Below are 23,170 nucleotides of genomic sequence, written 5' to 3'. Positions count from 1 at the left end.
AGTTCCCCTGAAGAAGACGCAAACCAGTAGCGTCGAAACGTTGGGTGTTAAAACAAGAATAATCGTTTTAATCCATTATTGACTGCATAGCCGATAAACAAATCTACATTGTTGTAGGAAGAATTAACTGAACAGTTCGAATAACGAAGCATCCAGCCATTGCATTTTGTTCAAAATTGACTCCAATTTACTCACTTTGATAAAACTCAACTAAAATACAATATGGTGTGCTTGGTGTTTGCGTATAACAATTGGATTCGGAAATTTTTACCGAACGATTCGTTAAAAGCTGATAAACTGTTGATCCGTTACTATTTCTGTCAAATTTACCGAATGATTTCATTATTATTTTGTTCGGTACAAAATTACCAAGATTTCGGTACAAGTATTTTAGATAACCGAATTTTGGTACACGTCAATTTTTATAAGAATAGCGGACAATTCGGTTATTTGGATGAAAAGTGATAAGTGATGATTTTTTCCGCAAAAACATAACCGAACTGTAAATCCGAAAATAAGTGTTGTGGATCCGTTACTCTAGATTTTTCATGAAAATTTCAATGTGGCCCTATATTTTCCAGGTAGGCTGTGTGAATTACTTTTGTCCGTCAATGCTGCACTTCGGGGAAATAATTGTAGATGACTGCTATTGACTTTTTATCATCAGAAATGCAAGCCTTGTACAATTTCATCATAAGAACTGAGCTTTGTATAAAAAAGATGATGAAAACAACATTTAAAAACTACGACGCAAATGCATAGGACAGTTGAAAAACAACTGCCAGAAGCTAAAATCTGATGTCCAAAATTGCTGGTCGTGGAGTGCTGCTTTTCGTTGTTACCGGGTAGAGTTGCTGATAGATACAAATAAATAAAAAAAAACAGCGGAAAAGCCACACGGCCCAAGGAAGAAATTGCCGCTGAAACAGAAAATGTAAATGGAATTGGTGATTTCGCAGCTTTGTTTATTTCTATTGTATACAATTTTTATAGTGACTCTGACTTAAATGTAAAGCACAACTTTTTGCATCTCTCTTATAGTGTTGTTTTTGCTGTCAGTTTATTGCTCTAGAATATTGCAGTTGAATTGTGCCGATGCTACTATTCTATATACTGTTGTTGTTACCATATTGTTTCGGAATTTGTGTTCTCCTTACTGACCATAGAGTGGGAACTGTGATCCTTTATGAAGGGTTTAGTGTAGCAGCAGTGTACAGACAACATTAGGTGTGTGCTGTTTTTTGTTTCTCTGTTCATTACTATTCAGAAATGATCATCTGAAATGAAATATTGATCAATTTTGAGTATCATTGGCAAATTTCTGAAGAATCCATAAAAGAAAAATTGTTTAATTTAACAAACTCACTCAATTTCCATCAATCACTAGTTCATCATGGTTGCACCAACATAGAAATCAGATCCACCCACTTTCATCAGCTCACTGTAATTTAGCTGAATGCTGTTCGAGACCTACATCAATCGCTGTGGAGGGGGGATAGAAGGCAAACGTTAAACGGAACAAAGAGCTTACGGAAAATCATGGGAAGAATAAAAGAACGGTTTTGAAACGAAGGAAAGGTAATGAAACGGAAAGACAGACATCCAAAATATCATTATTTTTCCTCAATGAAGCGTGGTATACATGGTACATGCAAAAGGCAACGTACACATACCAGTGTATATAAATAAATACATACGTTCCGATGCAAAGAAATATGTACCCATGATTGAATTTCTCAACATTTCGTCAAAGTAGAGTTCAATCACGTTTCTGTAGAAGATTTTCTGATAAAACACAGTTCATTTTAGGGATGTTCCTTTTTCAACACATTCGATACAAAATGACAATGATTGTTGTTTTCACAATTGAATTACAATATTTTTTATTGAATTCTATGAGAATATCGATTCTCAAATGCATAGCCGCTCTAGTAATTCAACTTGAATCATTATGCAAATGTATTTTTTTCATATCCAGATTGACGACAAGATTAACTTCAAAAATACGTCAAGCTGTTATTGGAAACCGCATTACGTGCATCGAGATTGGGACAGGTATGTTGTGCAAGCTCTTACCGATATAAAGTGTGTCTTTTCTGGAGATTATTCAAAGCTATATCTCAAAAGAAAAAATGTATTGGTTTTCAAATTGTTGCAACTAATTTGAACATTCAAATAGCTTCCAGGGCTCAAAAATGCTAGTGCAATCGAATGTTCCCACTTCGCGTACAGAGCTAACTGATTGAATCCGAGGTCATTGTTGCACTATCCAGCTCAGCTACAAAAAGTTGTTTGCCTTGAATGGATGGTGACATCATAAAATTAATTTCAAGTTATTTATCGGAAATGATGAAATCGATTTTGAAAATCTTAGACTCGTTATGAAGTCACAACTAGGTTAATGAACAAGTTTGAGGATTAAATGGCTGACACTCCTGGGTCCGGACAGATAATCGAAGAAGTTAAGTAACCGACCAATCGCATGATATAACCATTTTTTTCAATTTTAGAGCCGTTTGAAAGTCATTATCCGAACATTAACCAAGTTCGAAAGGACAATGGCTAACAGCTTCGGTTCTCGAGATACCATCGTGTAAGTGACATTACCGACAAACCACTCTTGTTTTTATCCACACTGTTTTCTCAGAAAAGCCTGAACAGATTTGAACAAACTTTCAGTTGCTTTTAGTTATTTTCTCAATCAGATGCACATAACAATATTGTATCCTAATTATTTCACCATTCTTTCCACTATGTTTTACGGAAAAAAATTGAAGCCGCTTCTTTTTTTATTGTTTAAAAACATAATATTTGAGCAGAAAATAATAGTAATAAATTTGAAAACAGCTTACGAATTTTAGTCTAATTTTACTCTTAAATCTTTTCGAAATTATTAACTTCACTTTTTGGGTCCATGGCAGAATGATGATTTTTAATTAAACATGAATCTACATATTCCATAGGGTGAAAGATGTTTAGCGGTGGCCCATTGATCTTAATAGCTATAAAACTTTTTTAGAAAAAGTCATTATTAAGTTCATGATATGAATAGTATTGATGAGGAGAGTTAAATTCAAACGAAATTTCATGTACTCCTTGGTGATTTTTCAAGTTCGAACATTTTCAAGCTTTAATCGCCGGGCGCACCTCTTACCCATATCCGATTTAGCTCGATTTTTTTTTCGAGGAGCTCAAACATTTGAGCACTAGCGCTTTACGAAATTAGATGTGATCCGAAAATATTGACACCCTTATGTATTAGAGCGGTAAAAACAGCGTGTTTTGTCGGATCCGCTTGACCTCAGCTTTTAGTCCGATGTACGTATCTTCCATCTTCTCAAAGTTGCGTGCTATAATGTCAATATCATCAGCGAGACCAAGTAGCTGGACGGACTTTCTAAAAATCGTGCCACTCGTGTCTATCCTCGCTCTTTTTATCACACCCTCCAAGGCAATGTTGAATAGACACGAAAGGCCATCACCTTGCCATAACCCTCTGCGAGTTTCGAAGGGACACGAGTTTATCCCCGATACTCGAACAATGCACATCACTCGATACATCGTAGCCTTGACCAAACGTATCAGTTTGTCCGGGAATCCGTAGTCATTCATGATTTCCCATAGCTGATCTCGATTGATTGTGTCGTAGGCTGATTTGAAATCGATGTTTAAGTAATGTGTGGGCGCATTGTATTCGCGGCACATTTGCAATACCTGGCGGATGGCGAGCACTTGGTCCGTGGTAGCGCGTTCGCCCATAAATGTTCCACGAATTCGTTTGCAATCGGTGATAGTCGACGGCATAAGATTTGGAAGAGTACCTTGTAGGCGGCGTTCAGTAGAGTTATCGTGCGGTAATTGCAAAATTCCAGCTTGTGGCCCTTTTTGTAGATGGGACCCACGATTCCTTCCATCCATTCCTCCGGTAAAATCTCGCCCTCCCAGATCTTGGTAACAACCCAGAGCAGTGATTTCACTAGTGCCCTACCACCGTGTTTTAGTAGCTCGCTTGGTAGTTGGTCAACGCCAGCGGCCTTATTATTTTTCAACCGGCTTACCTCCTCCTCGACTTATTGGAGGTCTATCGTCCTCCGCACACGTTCCCAAGTTCGTTACCGCGCCGCCACTTTCGTATTGCGCCACATCGCCATTGAGGTGCTCGTCGAAATACTGCCGCCACGTCTCGGTCACCTCACAGTCGTTCGTGAGAAGATTCCCATTGGTGTCCTTGCACATATCATAGAACTTCCTTGTGTCATTAGCACGGGACAGCTTCCCGGAGCCGCGCGATGTTAAACCGCGACGTTCGGTTTCGACGTTTGGTAGCCACCGTTGAAAGTTTTGAGTGCATGCATACAACAACCAAGTAGTAGTCCGAATCTATATTCGCACTGCGGTTGGTGCAGTGGTATTTTCCGGTATTTTAGTGGTAGATCAGGTGATCTCCTGGTAGCTTTGTGGATATCCTTGCGGGGAAAGAAGGTGCTTCTGACTACCATTCCTTGTTCGGCCTGATTACCGGTCGATACATTGCCTCTCTTCCATTGCATTCATGTCACCGATGACAATTTTTACGTCTCTGCGTGGGAAGCTGTCATAGGCTTGTTCCAGCTGCACGTAGAACGATTCTTTCTCGTCATCGGGTCTCCCTTCATGTGGGCAGTGCACGTTAATGATGCTGTAATTGAAAAAAAAACGGCCTTCAATTCTCAACTTACACATCCTAGCGTTGATTGGCTATCACCCAATCACTCGCTGACGCATCTTGCCCAGCACTATAAAGCCAGTTCCCAGCTTTGGTAGGAGGTAGCCGCTCGATGTCCGCTTTTCCACACCTTCTGCCCCGTCCAACAAAGCTCCTGCAGCGATACGACGTCGAAGTTGCAAAGATTTAGTTCGTCGTATATTATCCTGTCGCAGCCTGCGAAACCTAGCGACTTGCAGTTCCATGTTCCAAGTTTCCAATCGTAGTTCTTATTCCGTCGCGTGGGTCTATGCCGATTGTTCCGGGTCGTATTCTCTTCTGTATTATTTGTAATGAATATTTTGCGGGTGGCTTACTAGGCCTACGCCAACTCCCTGTCTCGCCGGAAGATCATCGCGCTTGCTCTGTTTAACGTCCCAACTAGCACTAGGACGATCCAGTTGGTGGGGTTGCCACCTTGGATTTAGCTGGACGGGATGAAGCATTTCACACTCAGTCGCTGGATACCAGAACAGACGCTGTTTGAAGCCGCTCCTAACATGGAGTAGAGAGAACCCCATTCCCTGTCAGAATACGACCAAAATCCCTCCGGGGTTGGTTATCCGATCTTTCCTATGGTTGCTCGCACCCCAACCGGCACCGCGGGGAGGTAGTGACGCGAGTGTGAGCTAGTTACATTTGATCAAAGCAAACCTGTCAGAGTGAATGCGATGTACTTTTATCTCATCGAATTCACTCTGACAGGTTTGCTTTGATCAAATGCAACTAGCTCGCACGCGCGCCTAGACGGTTCGCGTGACGCTTTCACTCTGACATCAACCTAAGGATAAAATGAAAATAGGTGCATTTGCTTCGAGTTTTCGCGTTGCTATAACAGCAGTATCGCACAATTGTAGACTTCTACAATTGTAGACTTCTACAATTGTGCGATACTGCTGTTATAGCAACGCGAAAACTCGAAGCAAATGCACCTATTTTCATTTTATCCTTAGGTTGATGTCAGAGTGAAAGCGTCACGCGAACCGTCTAGGCGCGCGTGCGAGCTAGTTGCATTTGATCAAAGCAAACCTGTCAGAGTGAATGCGATGAGATAAAAGTACATCGCATTGGATCGCTTCGCTTCGGTCCGCGTTCCGCGCTCACTCTGATATCAACCATAAATTGCTGTCAGAGTGAATGCGTCTGGACGCGAGTGTGAGCTAGTTACATTTGATCAAAGCAAACCTGTCAGAGTGAATGCGATGCGAAAACAGTACATCGCATTGAATCACTTCGCTTCGGTCCGCGTTCCGCGCTCACTCTGACATCAACCTTCAATTGACATTACCATAACCTACTATTACCATAATTCAGTAGATCACACCAGTCTGCTCCCACACACACAATATACCATTTGGGGATCTCCGCGAAAATCATTTTTCGTCACCAGTCACAATATGATGCAAGAAAGACATTCCTCTATACCGTTGTAGCAGCATTGCACATGCCACTGTGTGTGCATGTGTCAAATAGTCTCACTAGGTTTTTTTCGGAGACTGCTGAACCGATTTTGACAACAAATTCAAATGAACATTCTTGTGGTCCCATACGCAATTCCTGAGTTTCATGCGGATCAGACTTCCGGTTCCGAATTATAGGGTAAAGTGTGTTAAAAATGGTATACCGTCACTTAAAGGGGCAATATAAAACATGTAAAAAATGTTCTATACTGAGCTCAAAACTACTCCACGGAAAGACCGAAATTAGCATTTTGGCGAAAAAATTAGTTGATTTTCTGATTTAAGTTAGTTATTTTTTGAGACAACTAAAAAAATCTTACTTTTGCTAATTTAGATTTTTTAATTCTAATTCTCTTAATAATAATAACATATTTGTTGAAATGGCTATTTTTTTTAGTTGAATTCACCAATTAAACGTGCTGTCATTTCTTAGCTAAGGCACGCTTCATATCCATTCAACTAATTTTTTAGTTGAATTAGAGAAATAAAACGTTGTTTTCAACCAACATAAATGGTTGAATTGGTTTCTGCAATTAGCAGCTATATGGCGCTCGTTAACACCGTAATGACTACTAGCCACTAGATGGCACACTACTACCGAAAAAAATTTCAGTCGCGGTTATCTTTTCTATATTTGCAGGTATAAATACGATGTTGTATTGGAGAAAAAGACATAAGCGAAACATAGACTTCTTTTTGAAAATTTTACTTCTAAATCGCTGTTTTCTTCATTCGACTTCGCGAAATCTACTCTCTCACTGAAAACTTTGAGCACTCGGAAAACAAAAACCGAATACAAGTAGTACACCGGAAGGCGTAGCCCGGAATGAGAAGATACAAAAAAACATCATTTGACGTGTACAATTAGAGGAATTAGAGGAACATTCGAAACTCACTTCACTGTTTCGCGTAAAAACATTATTACCCACAATCGCTTTAACTGCGCACAATTTCTGAATAAATACACTTTCCACTAACAGTCATTTTTACATATCGGTTTAGAAAATTATATAGGGATATATCGTAACACATGCGAAAAACATCAAAACAATTTGCGAGCAGTTTCAACAAGACTGTCCCTTTTAGCTTTTGAATGGATTGTTTTGCTTTGACACTGCTGTCCTTCAGTAATGACGGTGATAGATAAATATAATCAAAGTTTCTGATTTTAATAACGAAATTAGTTGTCAATGAGAATTTCGTGTTGGATTGAAATATTGCTGGTTTGTGTCCAGAATATTCGCCAACTAAACACATTCTCTAAAAATAAGAGTTTTTTTCAGCACAGTAAATTCTAAGTTTTAACTAATTTTATAGTTATTTTGGAAATTTTGTTGTTAAAATCAACTAATTCAAAAACAGTAATACGAATTAGGCGCAGAGCTAATTTCGGGCGTTCCGTGTCCAATAGTCATAATCAGTAAACGGCTAAACACACAGGTTCCGGCTATTCTTTTAAGAATCGAAGTAAATGATTATGAAGAATACCACAGTATTACATATAAGAATGTGATTGGCTTCATTAAGTTTTTTTAACCATGGAGAAAAACCACGTATGATGCTACATTTTATTGCAGTTTCATGGATGATGCTACATTTTATTGCAGAAAACATGGATTAAAATAATCGATTTATAAGGAAATGTATGCCTATTTTAATCTCACAAAATTGATCGTACATCAATATCGACACAATTTACCATGAACTCGTTTTGTGTGTAAGCTGTCAGTGTTAGAGTAAATAACAATAAAAGTACGTTTTAGCTTTGGTTTGAGAGTTATAAATTGAAATACAGAGAAAACCGTTATTTTTTTTGTAATGGAAGGTAAAAGAAAGCAAAAAGAGATTTCTACAAGAAAATTGATGATTTCCTTGTGCTGTAAAGGAAAATCCTTACGCGAAATAGGAGAAATCGTTGGAAGATCACATTCCACCGTACAGAATATCATTGACAACTGGAAATACGAGAAAACTCTGAAGAACAAGGTAGAAAGGGGAAGAAAACCTATCGGAAGTTTTTTTTTTGTTTCAATTATAGAGGTTTTAACCTTAACGTCATTCGCCTCTTCAGGTCAGAAAAGCTTTCTGACCCTATGTGCGGGGTTGGGGATCGAACCCAGGTGGGCTGCGTGAAAGGCATCGACTAGCCCATCACGCTATACCCGTCTCCCTCTATCGGAAGTTGACGAACGGTTTATAGTTCGCAAAATACGAAATAACCCGAAAATAAGTGAACCGAAATTGACGGCGGAAGTGTCTCAAGATGTCAACCGACCTGTTTCAACTGAAGCTGTTCGCCGCGTTCTCAGGAAATCTAATCTGCATGGTCATGTTGCCCGTAAAAAGCCATTCATATCAGCAGTAAATCAGCGGCTTGACAAAACCCACGTAAACAAAGGGCTGGAGTTTTGAAATCAGGTAATATTCACTGATGACATAAAAATAATTTGCTTTGGATTTGATGGTAGACAAATTGTTTGGAGAGAGCCGAATACAGAGCTCATATATAAAAATTTGAGACCAACAGTGAAACATGGTGGTGGGTGTGTTATGTTGTAGGGTTGTATGGCAGCTTTCGAGCACAGGAACACTGGAGTTTATCGACCGGAATATGGACAAAATGCTATATATGGATATCCTAAAACGTAACCAAAAACCAAGTGCACAAAAATTAGGACTATCATCAGAATATTGTTTCCAACAGGACAATGATCCAAAACATACCTCACATGTTGTTAGGGAATGGCTGTTACATAACGTTCCTAAGCAATTAAAAACACCACCACAGTCACCAGACATGAATCCCATCAAAAACCCATGGGATAAAATTAATCGGCGGTTCAAGGATACTAACACATCAAACAAAAACACGCTGAAACAGAAAATAAAATAAGTATGGGAAAACATCCGAGCATCTTGCGCAAAGAACTAGTGGACCCAATGCATCGTCGTCTGTAAGCCGTAATCGATGCTAAGGGAGGCCACACTAAGTACTAAATTTGATATTCCAATCCGCATTCCCCAGCTACACTTAATAATACAGATTTTCATAATGAGTGTACGATCAATTTTGAGAGATAGAACTAAGGCGTTTTTTGTTGAAATCGAACCACCAAATGGGAAGAATCTTAATATTTAAATAAAATGTATAATGATCCAATTCATGAAATATATAACATTGAAATTACATATATTTTGTTAATTTAAACTTACTAATTGAACAGCAAAATGGGAAAATGCGATATTTTTTCCTGTGTACGATCAATTTTGTGAGTAACTATATAAAAAAAAGTTTTTTTAATAGCAACTCAATTGATCAAATCAATCGCAAAAGCTAAATATCATTTTAGCGAGGCTTGTCTTGTGATTTCAATTATCAAAATTGCACAAACAATCAATTACACAACGTTTTTAATAACTAACTCAATATTGAATATATTTCTCTGTTTCCAGTGCTCAAAAAGCTCCAGGCAATGTTAGCGTAGGGACAACCGGAAGTGGCAGTACGAGCACAGGGTCCGGTGCCAACAGCTATAACAGCCCTTGGCAATGGACTACTATCACGGCCAGCGGAGAATGACACTATGGGGCTCGTAAAGAGCCCGCTGTTGCTGGACTACAATCACAGGCAGCTCCTCAGAGTCAACAGCATCATCACGGTAGCAATAGTAACACCAATAACCAACCACAATCTACCAGCCAATCACAGCATCAACAGCAACTTCAGCAGGCTCAGTACCAATCTTTTGGGAACAGCTTGTCCAGCTTGCAGCAGCAGCAGCAACAACAACAACAACATCAACAGCAACAACAAAACTCTTCCATCCAACATCAACAACATCTCCAGCAACAGCAACAATCGGCTCAACAGCAATCCCTGACGACTGCGCTCAATTCTGGCCACCATCATCTTCAACAGGTTCAACAACAATCTGAACAACATCATCAACAACAGCAACAGCATCAAAACCATCACAATGTTCCTTCCCACCATCATACACAGCACCATCTTGCGGCGCAAAATAATATGATGGCGGCAGCCACAGCGGTAACAGCATCCCAACGAAACCCTTTCGGATTCGATTGCAATCATTTTCAGAATTCCTTCTAGGTTCAATGCACTAAAGGTAGTGTTAGTGAAATTTGTCTTAATGCACTGAGATGGATTTTGTCGTTTGGTTTTGTGGGGTAGAACGTCGGGTTACTTTTGCAGCAAAATCTAGTTTGTTGAAGCTTATTGTAATTCAATGATCCATAATTTTTCGACTAAATCTCTTATCGTCTTCAATTGCAATAATTCATACAGCTTTTAAATAATTCAAACCTACAGTCAAACCTAGTTAATCAAACCTAGAGTCAAACCTAATTTAATCTGAAAGCTAATGTTTTGCTAAACATACCAATCAGAAACATTATATTTTATACCACTTGAAAAAAATCTTAGAATTGAACTGGAGTTAATTTGGTCGGAGTCATAGCTACCACAAAAAATTATAGGACTATAGTGCTTATCCTCTTCTTTATTGGAAAAAATTAAAAATTTATTCTCGAACAGCTTCTCGCTACATATAAAACAAAATTTGGAGCTCCCGTCTCTTCTAGAAATATTGATTTTCTGTCATATGACTTTTATAGCCCCTCGTACTCCGCATGCTAGCTCCCTTCGTGTCTACCTTTATTCGGCGATACCCGGTTTTTGTGGGACCCATAATTCTCCCCGTATTCGCCATAGCTCCCCACTACGGGCCTGTTTTATATTGTGTTGAAAGTAATAAAACTAAGAAATATCCCAACGAAATATGAAAAGATGGTACATCGTGCGGAGGGCAGACTTTAAAAGGCGTGCGCGCGCACCCACCCTTTTCCGTAGGAGGCCGAACTCACACACATCTTTGAGATCCCGATGGTGCTGGTTTTGCCGTGCTGTTAGTGTTCACCTCGATGTGTTCGCGAGTCGATACGCAGAACTCAAGGGAGTGGAATGGCCACCAAATTCTTCCGTCGTTTTCGCGCCACCTGTGTATGGGAGACAGCTCAAGCAGTGGTAGTAGGTAGAAGCTCTTTTAGCACATCCTGAACTCAGGTTAGCATCAGAGAAACAACAGATGGGACGTGTAAAGGCAGATGATATCGAATTCTCCTCATTCGGGGGTACACGCATACGCACGCACGCATAACCCACCGGATTCTCGGTGTGGAAGCCTGCTGCCTGGCGTGCGATCGTATGGAAAACGCACCCAACTACAACTACCTTCCAAGAAGTGCTGGTACTACTCCTAAAACCAGGACACACGCATCGAAGCCAACCAAAGCAAGCAAGTTTCCATTAAATATGTGTAAATTTCGCAAACAACTACAACGAAACTTGGAAGTAAGCAGTGGAGATGCAACTGCAAACTTGCTCGATGCACACTAGGGAAGCAAGTGTACACAAATGCCTTTCCGAATGGGGCATCCATTTCCGGAAAAGTGCACTTAACCGCCCTGCTTCCAACTGGCACTATTCGGGTGGCAACATCATCACACACAGCCCCACGGGTGACGGTTTTAATGGTAAACATAATATATTGCAAGTAAATATTGCTCAAAATCACACACTGCACATCCTGTAGCGCTGTTCCGGTTGAGATCGAAATCGTATTTCTACATACTCTTCGCTTCCATGCCTCTTCCCAATCGGTTGTACGGCACGTACCTTCCAGAACCTCAAAGAACTCTACGACGTGATATGTCAGCATGTTGTACCGTCGAGCTACCCAATCGTCTATTTTCATGCAGTGCCACACCCGTAGCGTTACCGTTGAATCCTCCCGATTCAACCCTGAACGAAACACACTCCCTGCAAAAGACATCAAACCAAAACCACAGAAACTAACCACTATCATGATCAGCAGACAGCGCACAACAGATGCGAAGCCTACCAGGGTCTATCGCTTTCTCTGTCCATCTTTCCAATTTCACCCCCTTCATCACCAAATTAATACATTGAATAATTAATTCAAATTTGATGTTACTCTCGAATAGAACACTCGTTCCAGCACCCAAGCCTCGCAATATATTCCATACTCGCAATCAACTTCCCGCATAATCATAGAAGACCCCGTACAAGTGCTTCACGATTTTCGCCCACCCAGGTAATTTCCCGGGCAATGTTTGTCCGCGCCAAACGCAGTAAAGCGAAGCTGTCCAGCGCAAAATTCGTTTACCGGCCAACAAATTCAAATTAAAAACAAAGAACCGGGCGCAACTCTTGGGCACCACCCCTTGAATATACGGCACCGGAGAACTACTAGTCGACCTTTGGCCCCAGCTTTTCACTCGCCTCAGGGACGTACATACAGATACAGAGCAAACCGCGTGTCGTATCATCATTGCGAACTGTAAGCTCTATGCAAATTCCCATGGCGAGCTGATAATCGACAAGTGGAGCGAAAATTAAAATTAAAATTGAACGACATTCGGAAACTTGCAAACTCATTCGTGAGAATATCCTCGATATCCATGTCAACAGCACAGACTAACAGACAGGACACTCAAATTAGATTCTTCAATCATTTTAACGGTCATTTCGAATATTCCTTTATTTGGGACAGTACTCACATGTGTCATGATGGCGCCACGTTACCCTATCAAAAACATCCTGTCTGTCATCTAGACTGTGTTTATTTTTTTCATTTACCAACAGAGTTGCCATTTATACAGAATTACCTGTAATGTATTGATTTGTATACGTCCATGCGAATTTCATGCAGGATACAGATTTAATACATATTGCCAAAACTATATACATAATTGTGCCTACTTCTCATCCTCCAACGCAATACAAAATCGAACCCGTTTTGTTACAATATTTACTTGCTTCTGGACTGCCGCCACTTAATTTCGGGTGAAAACCACCAACACAATAAAAATAGTCTAGATGAACAACGTTGAGTCAAATAAATGGTTACCTTCCAACATCGCGAAAAAGGTAAATATATTTTCAACGTAATCCAATAATTTAATGTGACGATTCATTTTCAAATATTATGATGAAATCAGGCATCCCTGCAAGCAGCTGATCGGTGTTGACAAACGAGGGGAAACCAACTAGTAAAAAAACTTTTACATAACACAAGGGGTGTACAGATAGTAAATAGTTCGCGCAGTACAATATAGGTGGAACTAGTGCATCACGAAAAATTATTTTTATAAGAATTTACTCATACTGTCATGTCTGTTAGTCTGTGTCAACAGTACGGGCGGACACAAATGAGTGAGGTTTGGTAAAAAAAACGATTAGGTTGGAACATGTAGGGATTCAAGCGTGTGCTCGTATTTTGTACAAAGTACAGCTTGGATCATTTCGTACGACTTGATTCACTGAAAATATAGTTCTGTAGAGCGGAACAATTGAGATCCTTTAACCTGTCAAATTCAACTTTCTTCTGAACTTCCAGAGGAAGCACATAAAGAATCAGAATACAAAATCATCAAATTCTTTTTCAATACATGTCTTGCAGAGCCAAGTCGGTAGGAGTCAAACTCTTGATTATTTGTACAATGCAAATATTGTGCTAAACCTGCTATTTTAATATCAGAACGGGGTTCAATTTTCAAAATGTATTTATAAAATGCAAAAAAATAATAATATACAGATTCCGTACGGTAATTAAGAACATTCGAAGGTAATTTTTAAAGTGTCTTTTGTTATATTTTTTATAATTAAAAACCTTTAAACTAGCAGGAAATGAAAGACTGTTTTTGAAATCTCTAACTTACTTACTTCTGCCACTGATTATTCGCGCATGAAGTGCGCCATGAATTGGAAAAGTCAGCTGCCGATTTAGAATCTTTGGCAAGAAGCACAACACACAATGTTCGGACACTTTGAGAACACATAATTTGTCCATAATGTTCACACCCTATTAATTCTGAAAGTCTATTCCAACGTGTTGTCCAAAAACCTACGCTGTAAGTCTCATGTTATGCGTAGAGGACATTTTAGCTCAGTTAGTTAGTTGAAATCAGAGACATATTCAAAAACAAGGTCTCATGAGTTCCTAACGTACACTTAAAAACAATCGTGTAAAATTACGTCGAAAATGATACATTTTTACAGTTGATTTAACACAAGATGCATTTTGATACACAAACAGGTTGTTTTCTTTTCTGTGCTTTCTAATTTATCTAAGACCAGAAAAATGACAAGGAGTTACATTAAAATTTTACCCGCGTTATGTATACCAAGTTTCCTGTCAAAATGTTACGAGCTGTGAGTATCGTGTCGTCATACTTCTTCCATCAGTGACCGGATAAATCATTTTTGTCTTCAATAAAAAATTACATCATTCCATTTTTTTTGCCTCATAACGAATATATACCTGCAACCTTCATCGACTTGGTTTGTATCATTAGGTTAAGTGCAGCGTGTCAAACGAACAAATTAATTTCGTAAATTACCCTGCAGTACACCAGCCAGTTGTGGCCTAATGACCACCTACGACTACAACCTGGAACTTATCTCATTATATAGAATGGGGTGTAAGCAGTCTTTGGTAAAACCAATACAGGAAATTTATTTTGACAATCATTACACGCGCGAGCACCCATACGACCAGCGGATGGACATATTCCATCCTGCCCGTAGAACTAACTTTCATGTAGAGTTGAATCACCTTCAATTACGAGAAAAAATTTTTCACCTTGTAATTCAAAAAGAAAAAGGTAAAAAATAAAATGGTGAGCATAACTGAATGAATATCTACACTTCAAACATGACACAGGCAGAACTTGTGGCTTGAAGAAAACGTAATTTCAGTAAGCTCATGAGCCGATGCTCTATCATTCCAGCACTTTCGAAATATCTACTGAAACAGAGTTGCTCTGGATATGTGTTGTGCTGGTGGTTGTGCAGTACTCACCCCCGCTATCTTCTGAGTATATTTATTATTACGATCGCGCATATATACCTTAACCGTGGTTTTCGCTAGTGGCGTTCGCTGGCAATTAAAGAGGGAATCCATAAATCTATGAACAAAATTAAATGTATCCCACTGTCTTGGCGATTGCAATGTTTTTATGGTTGTATGCGTTTTTCGATTCGATTATATCTGCGGCTATGTGCCTTCATATTCGTTTTGCACTTCAAGTGAAACTAGGGATGTCGGATTATCGATCGATTAATGTAGTAATCGATTAGTAAACTTGATAATCGACTAAAGGGTAATCGATAATTTCGAATGTTATATGCGATAGTGTGCTACATCAACTATTACTGATTTTTGTTGTGAATACGACTTACTTTACTATGGGGCGCCTTTTCAAAATTTACCATATGGAAGAATGGGCAGAACTTAATTGTGAATATATTGACTTGTATTAAGACGCATTAAACCAGTTCGGCACCATTTGGCACTGCGAGCGGATGTGTTGCGGTTCGTTCGCAAAGCTAGTTTCAATTCAAACAAGAGCGACTGCGTCATACAGAGCTGCTGGTCGTTTTCATTGGAGAGAAAGAAATCGTAAAGTGGACAACGTTATATAAAATCAGCCCTTCTAATGGCTCTAAATATTACCTAAAGAACTATAAAGATTGCTTCTTTGTAAATCGTAAATTAAAATTAGCAGTGTAGTGCAAATCTAAGATAATTTGATTAGTTTTTTGCAATTTTCACAGTACTAAATTCGCAATAGTGTTTAAAATCGTTTATATCCAGTCAGTGTTTAATATCTTAGAGAATTATACAATTTGGCCCTTTACTGTATACTACACATTTTTCAACCAGTTGTAGTTTGTAGTAAACTTTCTGCTGATTTCTTCTGATTGCTAAATAAAATGCATAGCACCGACTCAGAAGCCATTCATTTCGAATTTGGCTGTCGTTGTCATCGTCTTGATTATGGTGCGATCGAGGAATCTCCAAGCGAAATACAAAGCTTGTTACCGCAAGCGGAAGAAGCAGGAGACTCCAACAGAACACATATCAGTATCGCACCCACTGACAACAGGTCAGCCTGAAAATATATGACAGAAGTCAGCGCTATCCATCGGAAGTCAATGGTATCCAACGGAATTCGAACTCAACTCTTCACTCTCCATCACGAACCCCTTCATAAAAGGTTCTTTTCAGAACGACCATTATTTTATCATGAAGAACTATACTGATTATTTCGTAATATTTGTGTGTCAGAATGTTTAATGTAACTAATCTGTACAGTAGTTTAGGTGTATCGTTCCAAATTTTAGTAGTGTAAAAGGGCAAAACTTGCACAATTCACACAATCGATCAACTAATTGATATTCAGAAGTATAAAGAAAAAGTGTCAGTTTTATTAGTATTCACGATATCCAGTTATGTCCCTGACATTACACACATGTACTTTTTGTTGAACACCACCTTAGATACCTTCATTCTAACACAAACTCTAACCCGTGGAGACAATCGGTTTCATTCCCAACGAGTCAAACCCGGTAAGCACATGAATACAAAGAAATGAAAATTGATTGTTACAAAGCGAAGAAATAATGCCCTAAAATCAATCTTTTTATTGATTCACCTTGTCTACTCTAATACACCCGTACGGATATGTATATTCGATCAATTACATCAATGCAGTTTCTGCATCGAGATAATATTCCCATGGGGAAGACAATTTGCCTCGACTAAACCATGAATACCAATAGAAAAATCAATTGTAGGTATTCTACCGCACACCGCACTGATTGCAAAGACGGTAACAGCCTTCCAACTTACTTACACATCTATCCTTTGGTACATCTCCGCATAACAAAGATAAACAATAAATTACTGAAACCCGCATCAGACAAAAGCAAATTCTTCAATCGAAATCGAAAACTTTCATATGAATGTACATCTATGTATGTATAATCAAAGTCAACACGACCGGCCGAATGATTCGGGATTCAAGCAATTGAAGTTCAATTCACTATAACCAGTTTGCTGATTTGAGAATATTTATTCTGCCCTTGCTGGTAAACGATTTGAAAAAAAAAAATCTGCATTTAAAATTACTTACCATTTTTCAAAATTTTGCAATATGATGCAAAAGTTTTTATTCACGACTACTTGCAGGATCTTCTTTTTTTATTCATTAATATAATATTTTTTTAGGCACACTGCTTAAGCTCTAAGATGCCAAGGGAATTTTCTAATCTTTATTAACGACTAACTTAAAACTAAAATAGTATCATTAGATTATGTCGTTTCGGATTTTCGAAAATCCAGCTTTCAGCTAGCGATCGACAGTGGTCGGTGAATGGGATATTGCATGAGTCTTCCAGATGAAATGCTGGATCTCGTTGTTATTTTCTTCATTGGAGGAGAGGCGCTTTCATTGCTATTCATCGAATGAATAGAGAGCAGTGGTTCGCTATTCTCGCTCCCATCCATTGGTTCAGCATCAATGTTGTTGGCGGAAAAATCGTTACCGTTTGCCCAGGAGTTGGGTAAATTGTTAGCTACAGCTGGTGTACCTTGTTCTATAGGGGATACCGATGGTTTTGTTGAGGAGGATGCTTCATTGTTGTTGATTACTGTCACCGATATACTGGGGTTATTCGAGGGTGGTGTGAAAGGTCGAATTTTGCACTGTCACTGTCAGTTGTATTCTTTCGTATTGTCTGCGGTGGCTATTGTTTATTTGGTTCACCCATTTTGAACTCGTTCTATTGTTCACTACACAATACTGTACTTGGTTTCTGTCGTTGCGAATGAGGGCGGTATTGTTTTATCGACTAACTTGGATGAGATGTGAAATCGAAAAATTATCGCAATCCTTGTAATTGGAGACTTTTATGAAACCTTGCAACTTGTGAAAAACTTTGATATGTATATAAGCATTCGAATCGTTTACCAATAACGCAGAACAAATATGTCTAGTAAGAAAAAATTATTTAAACTGCCCGTTTTCAATTCATACATGCATATGGTTATCTCCTCAATCGTGTGGTCCTTGACGTATTGCTGCAAATTAATTATGGCTTTATGCCATGACAACAGCATTGTGTGCTATTACGCCTGAGCTCTGTTTACTCTCTTATAAGTAGAAATACGACTAAGTTTCGATATTTCTAGTTGCTGATAAAAACTTTGGCCATATTAATATTTTTGTCGGTTTCGTTGGTGAGTTTCGCTCAAGTTCGTCTTTTATGAAAATATAAGAGCTGAAGACAAATACGATTCTAATTTCATTTGCATTGCTGCTGACGTTGAGTTCCAAGGGGTTTTTAAAAATGATGATGAAGTGTTTGTCAGCAAGCCGACTAATTAACCATTATACAGTATGCATTCCCTCCAACATCATAACAACCTCAACAAAATTGAATGTTAATCAAGCGGAACAATGCAGTGATTGGCGACTACATTTTGAAGTTGAGGTAATGAAAAACAAAATCGACTGAAAAATTATTAGGAACATACTTAACTCACTCAGACAAAATAATGCGCATCTCTCATATTTTGTTGACATGTTGGTAATAAGATCTCTAGTCAATTTACTTCTTAATACTAAAGTAAGAGCAAATGAAAAATCAACTCTTCTCAGTTACCGGATCTTTTTTCCTTCAAATAAAATGGCTTCGGGCGAAAATAAGAATCAAATTCAGAGTCGTAAACAAATTTCCTAATAATCCAAATTGAACACTCGTAACAATTTTAGCCGGCAGTGTACACCGCGGACATCGGGAAACGCATCACCGATCTGATGGACGATGGAACGGGTAGACATACACGTGATGATCAAATCTATCGAAGTACAATAAATATATTTTTCGAACGCGCCAAGTATTCTAGGATAGACGATAGGACAGCTGAAACCGGCAGGCGAGAAGTTGTGTTTCTTCGCATGCGCACTACGTCCTTCTTCTCCTCGCTCTCTTCCGGTGGTTGTCGCAACTAAGCAAAGAATATCCTTTCCACGTCTGTTTGCATTGTTTTCTCACCCACCGTCAACCTGACTGGTTCTGTCATCGTGTTGCTGTTGCTGAGCATAGCGGTTAGAAACACACGCTTGGATCTGAACACAACGATGGGGCTTAGCACCCAGTTACAGCCTTCTTTTCCTTTGTTTACATATCATTAGTTCCGTTTACAAGTTATTGTTGCTAATGCTAATGCATGTGCATTTTCATCATCTCGGTCCTGTGGCTACATACGACCCAAGGGCTCTTGTGGTTGCAGTGACGTAACGCTTTATCAATTTGATTAATGCCGTTTTCGCTTGATACCAAACCTTACCCAGTTTCCACCCTAACTGCTGTCAAACCGTTTGTTTGAAGCTAGTTTCGAACCTAGTTTTAACGTTGTTGAACTGAAAATCAAGCCAGTTTCGAACCTGGTTTTTATATCAGGTTTGCTCAAACCCCCATTGCTAAGTGCGAAATCAACACAGTTTCGTGAAAAGTGTTTGTTCGATGAAACTACCCTGGGTCAGTTTCGGTTTTCTCAAGCGAAAACTACATAAATATTGCTTGAATATGGCTTCGGGAAATCTAAATAATGAGATTAAAAATATTTTGCCATTTGGGAAGCCATCTGTACAAAAATCTTAATTATATTTTTGAAATAAAATCATTTTTTTTAAATGGCTGTATGTAAAAATAGCAGTTGTTTAACGATTCACCGCGTGAATGTATTTAACGTCAAACTGACACAAACTGACCCATTCCATTCTTTGTTTCAAATATGTCTGTATTATATTGAAAAAAATATGATCATACTCAGTTAGCTGCGTACTCAATTCGTTCTCTTTGAAACCAACGGTAGCAGCTCGCTAAAGAGTTATTTCTATTAAGTCATGTTCAATTGATTGGCACTAATAATGGCATTGAATTGGGGGTAACATTCCTATTTCATATCACACATACAGGAAAATACGTGTTTAATAATTTATATATCTGCATAAGTGTTTTACCAAAAAAAAACAATCTGCGAGAATATTTTCGGTTCTACAGAGGGAAAGAAAACAAAAAGTTAGAGCAGTAAGTTTTGCTAGACCATCCATCTCAGTGCAACAGTTATTTTCGATATCGTTAACGGGAAAGTAAATGAAATTCGAACGCAAGATGATGAAGACTTGAAACATTACAAGGCACAATGGAAAATGCAATTATAACATAAAAACTTCGTTGGGAGCAATCTGTATATAGTCTTTTTCCGTTATTAAAAAAATTGGTCTCAGCAAGAAAGAAATTCCAATTTCGAAAGAATAATTCAATATCGATCAAAACAAAACAAAATCAAAACCTACAGTTGTTATATAGATAGTAGCAAAACTAAAAGCAAACAAATTCAGATAACATCAGACTAGTCTCATTTATTGTATATCTTTCAAAACTCCTAGTTGCAATGTGAACAACCTAAATTATTATAAGACAGCATACTATATAGAAAATTCTAGCTGAGCAAGGAACATGAATGAAGCAAATCGAACTAATAATCAAATTCTAGGACAAAATCAAACCGAAAATCTACTCAACAAGAATTCTTCACTATGATTGATATTGAGACCAAAAACCAAAAAATAATCTCCTGAATTCAGAGAACCGTATATAGTTTTAGGTCGACTACCTACGTAGAACAGACGTGTTTTTAATTTTATATCCCTATTTATTACCCGTATGTTTATCTAAGTTTTATAGTTTAACTGTTACGTTTTCGTGGTTGAAAATATGTACCCTCACTAATGTAATGCAACGCAGACTAGTTGCCCAATAAAGAAAGCTAGGAAAACCCGCATGTAGTATGAGTACGTGATAAAATATTTTGTTACGTTTTCTCGCCACTATGTGTTTTTTTTCAATAGTCTAAAAGCTAATTGTAACATCAATGGAGCCAGATGATACGATACAACTGATAATTGTTTTCAAATATGATTTGAGATATAGAAATGGAAAAAAATGACACTTATTCCAACTTTGATTCCAACTGTAAAATAAACAGAAATCCTTTCGCTTCTCACTTTATGTTTCAGTACTACCGCAGCGAATGAAGTGGACAGTACTTTTTATGTATGCGTGTTTGATTATATGGACGATTATACGTACGTTGCCGAATGGAAATGAAAAGAGCACACGACCTTTGCTATTTAGGTGCCAATGCTTATAGATAAGCAAGCAAACATTGAAAACCCTTCATACATTCTAACGCTTCTACGAACACAAAGAAATAAGAAAGCATGATGATTAAGCAAAAGATGTCGATAATTCGTTTCTAGTGAAATTAATCATAGCTAATGGGAAATTTATCATATGGCAAATATAGAAAATAGTCTTACCCCGGACATATTAGAAGGAGAAACAGAAAATGATTTTTTTTTAATTTTTGACGAACTGTGATGTAAAAACATATTTATTTATATTTAAAATAAAATCTTTATATAATTATTCCGAGTTCGGATTCATACAATAAATGAACTTATGAAAACTCGATGATTGAACATAAAAACCATGTTGTGTAAAAGGAAGTACTATTAGTCCTACTGTGTCCTGTATAGTCACACGACACCTGATGTAAATATTCTCTTTAACAAATTATATATAGACAAGCATTACAGAAATTATGTAAAACATGTTTTTAATTTTACCGAAACCAATTTATGTGGTGAACTGAACAAACTAAATCGCAGCGACCTTGTTTTGATTTCGTTTTCATCAGGAAAGACAATATGCATGCTTTCTTTCAACCAGAACAGTTGAATCCTCCATTTATCGCGCTGAATGACTAGTACCCTCTGAATAAATGAGAGTTGCGATATGCGAGTAACGTTTTATGTCATGCTAGACTGGATAATAGAACGTAGACACAATAATGACGAACATAAAAGATTATCTACAATACCTACGTTAATGTCATCAAAGCCACTATTTTAAAAGCGCAGCAAATATTAGATGTTCATCATACACAAAAAGGAATATACAGAATGTACGAAAAGCAACATTTTAGAGTTATGAAACCACACCGTCTTCACTGGATTTCGGTAAAATGCAACTGAATGTTGTTGCGGTAATTCAGCAACTTTTTAGACAGTCATCTAATGACACCAGCTGTAGAAAATTCTCGGCCCTAAAACCAGACTAACATTCAGTAGCTATTCTAGGAAATGTCTACTAAGAAGAACACGAAATGAACCCTCTTTCTCATCCTCGAAAAAAAATATCCCGTCTACCATTTATTATAAACATAGTCCCGCAAGCTATAATCAATCTTTGAACCTAAATACGTGCGGAGCCGTACTATATAAGGTTTGTAAGAACACAGTATAACAAAATAAAATACGCACCGGAAGGTATAATTGAACATGAGGAAATGCAAACAAGTAATACCTTAACCTTTACAGAAGGAACTTTAAAATAGAGGAAACAAACTGTAAACTATATCATGACGTGGGCAACCAACGTAAACAAAATATTTAAATATAAAAAGATAAACGAAATATAGTTCTTTCAGATAAAATATAATAACATGAGGCGTTTCTCTTTTTTGATCCGAAATTGAGTCTTTTTTGATCCGAAATTTACACAAAGATTTTTAGTATGAAGGATAAATGCATGATTAGTGCTACGATTTTCTTGGAATTCTTCCAGATCGAGACTCCGTAACACGATAACTTACTTGTAAGACAAGGCTCTCAGACTCTGAACAAGTGATTCAATAAACACTCTTTATAAATTAGCTTGAGCTTGAGCTTGAGCAACCATCCCTGGTTGCTATTCCGTTACTGATCGGGATTAGCTGAAATTGTACAGGGAGTTTCTAGATGATCCGACCTAGGACTGGTAAATCATCCTTCAATGTACATCTTCTGGTAATCCCAGAATTCATTGATCAATACCGGCGCCGGCCAGGCCCGAACGTAGATCGTCTAAGAAATGGGAAGGGATGTTAGTCCAACACTTGTTGTTACTAAAGGCCGTATATACTACTGCGCACTCCACAAGTGTCACGGGAGAAGGATATTTGTTAGT

General features: G+C 38.1%; 1 protein-coding gene across 1 annotated transcript in view; it reads left to right on the top strand.

Annotated features, from left to right (window-relative positions):
• Window positions 1-22,666, top strand: part of LOC131439119 (uncharacterized) — a 52,104-nt gene extending 29,438 nt beyond the window's left edge. Inside the window, exon 2 of the mRNA XM_058609744.1 lies at window positions 9,658-22,666. Within this exon, the coding sequence (XP_058465727.1) occupies window positions 9,658-9,784 (127 nt within the window). The 3' untranslated portion in view covers window positions 9,785-22,666. The remainder of the gene's footprint in view (window positions 1-9,657) is intronic.
• Window positions 22,667-23,170: the final 504 nt, after the last annotated feature.

Source organism: Malaya genurostris, chromosome 3 (assembly GCF_030247185.1).
Source record: "Malaya genurostris strain Urasoe2022 chromosome 3, Malgen_1.1, whole genome shotgun sequence".
Classification (NCBI taxonomy): Eukaryota; Metazoa; Arthropoda; class Insecta; order Diptera; family Culicidae; genus Malaya; species Malaya genurostris.
This window is presented reverse-complemented; position numbering and strand designations above follow the sequence as displayed.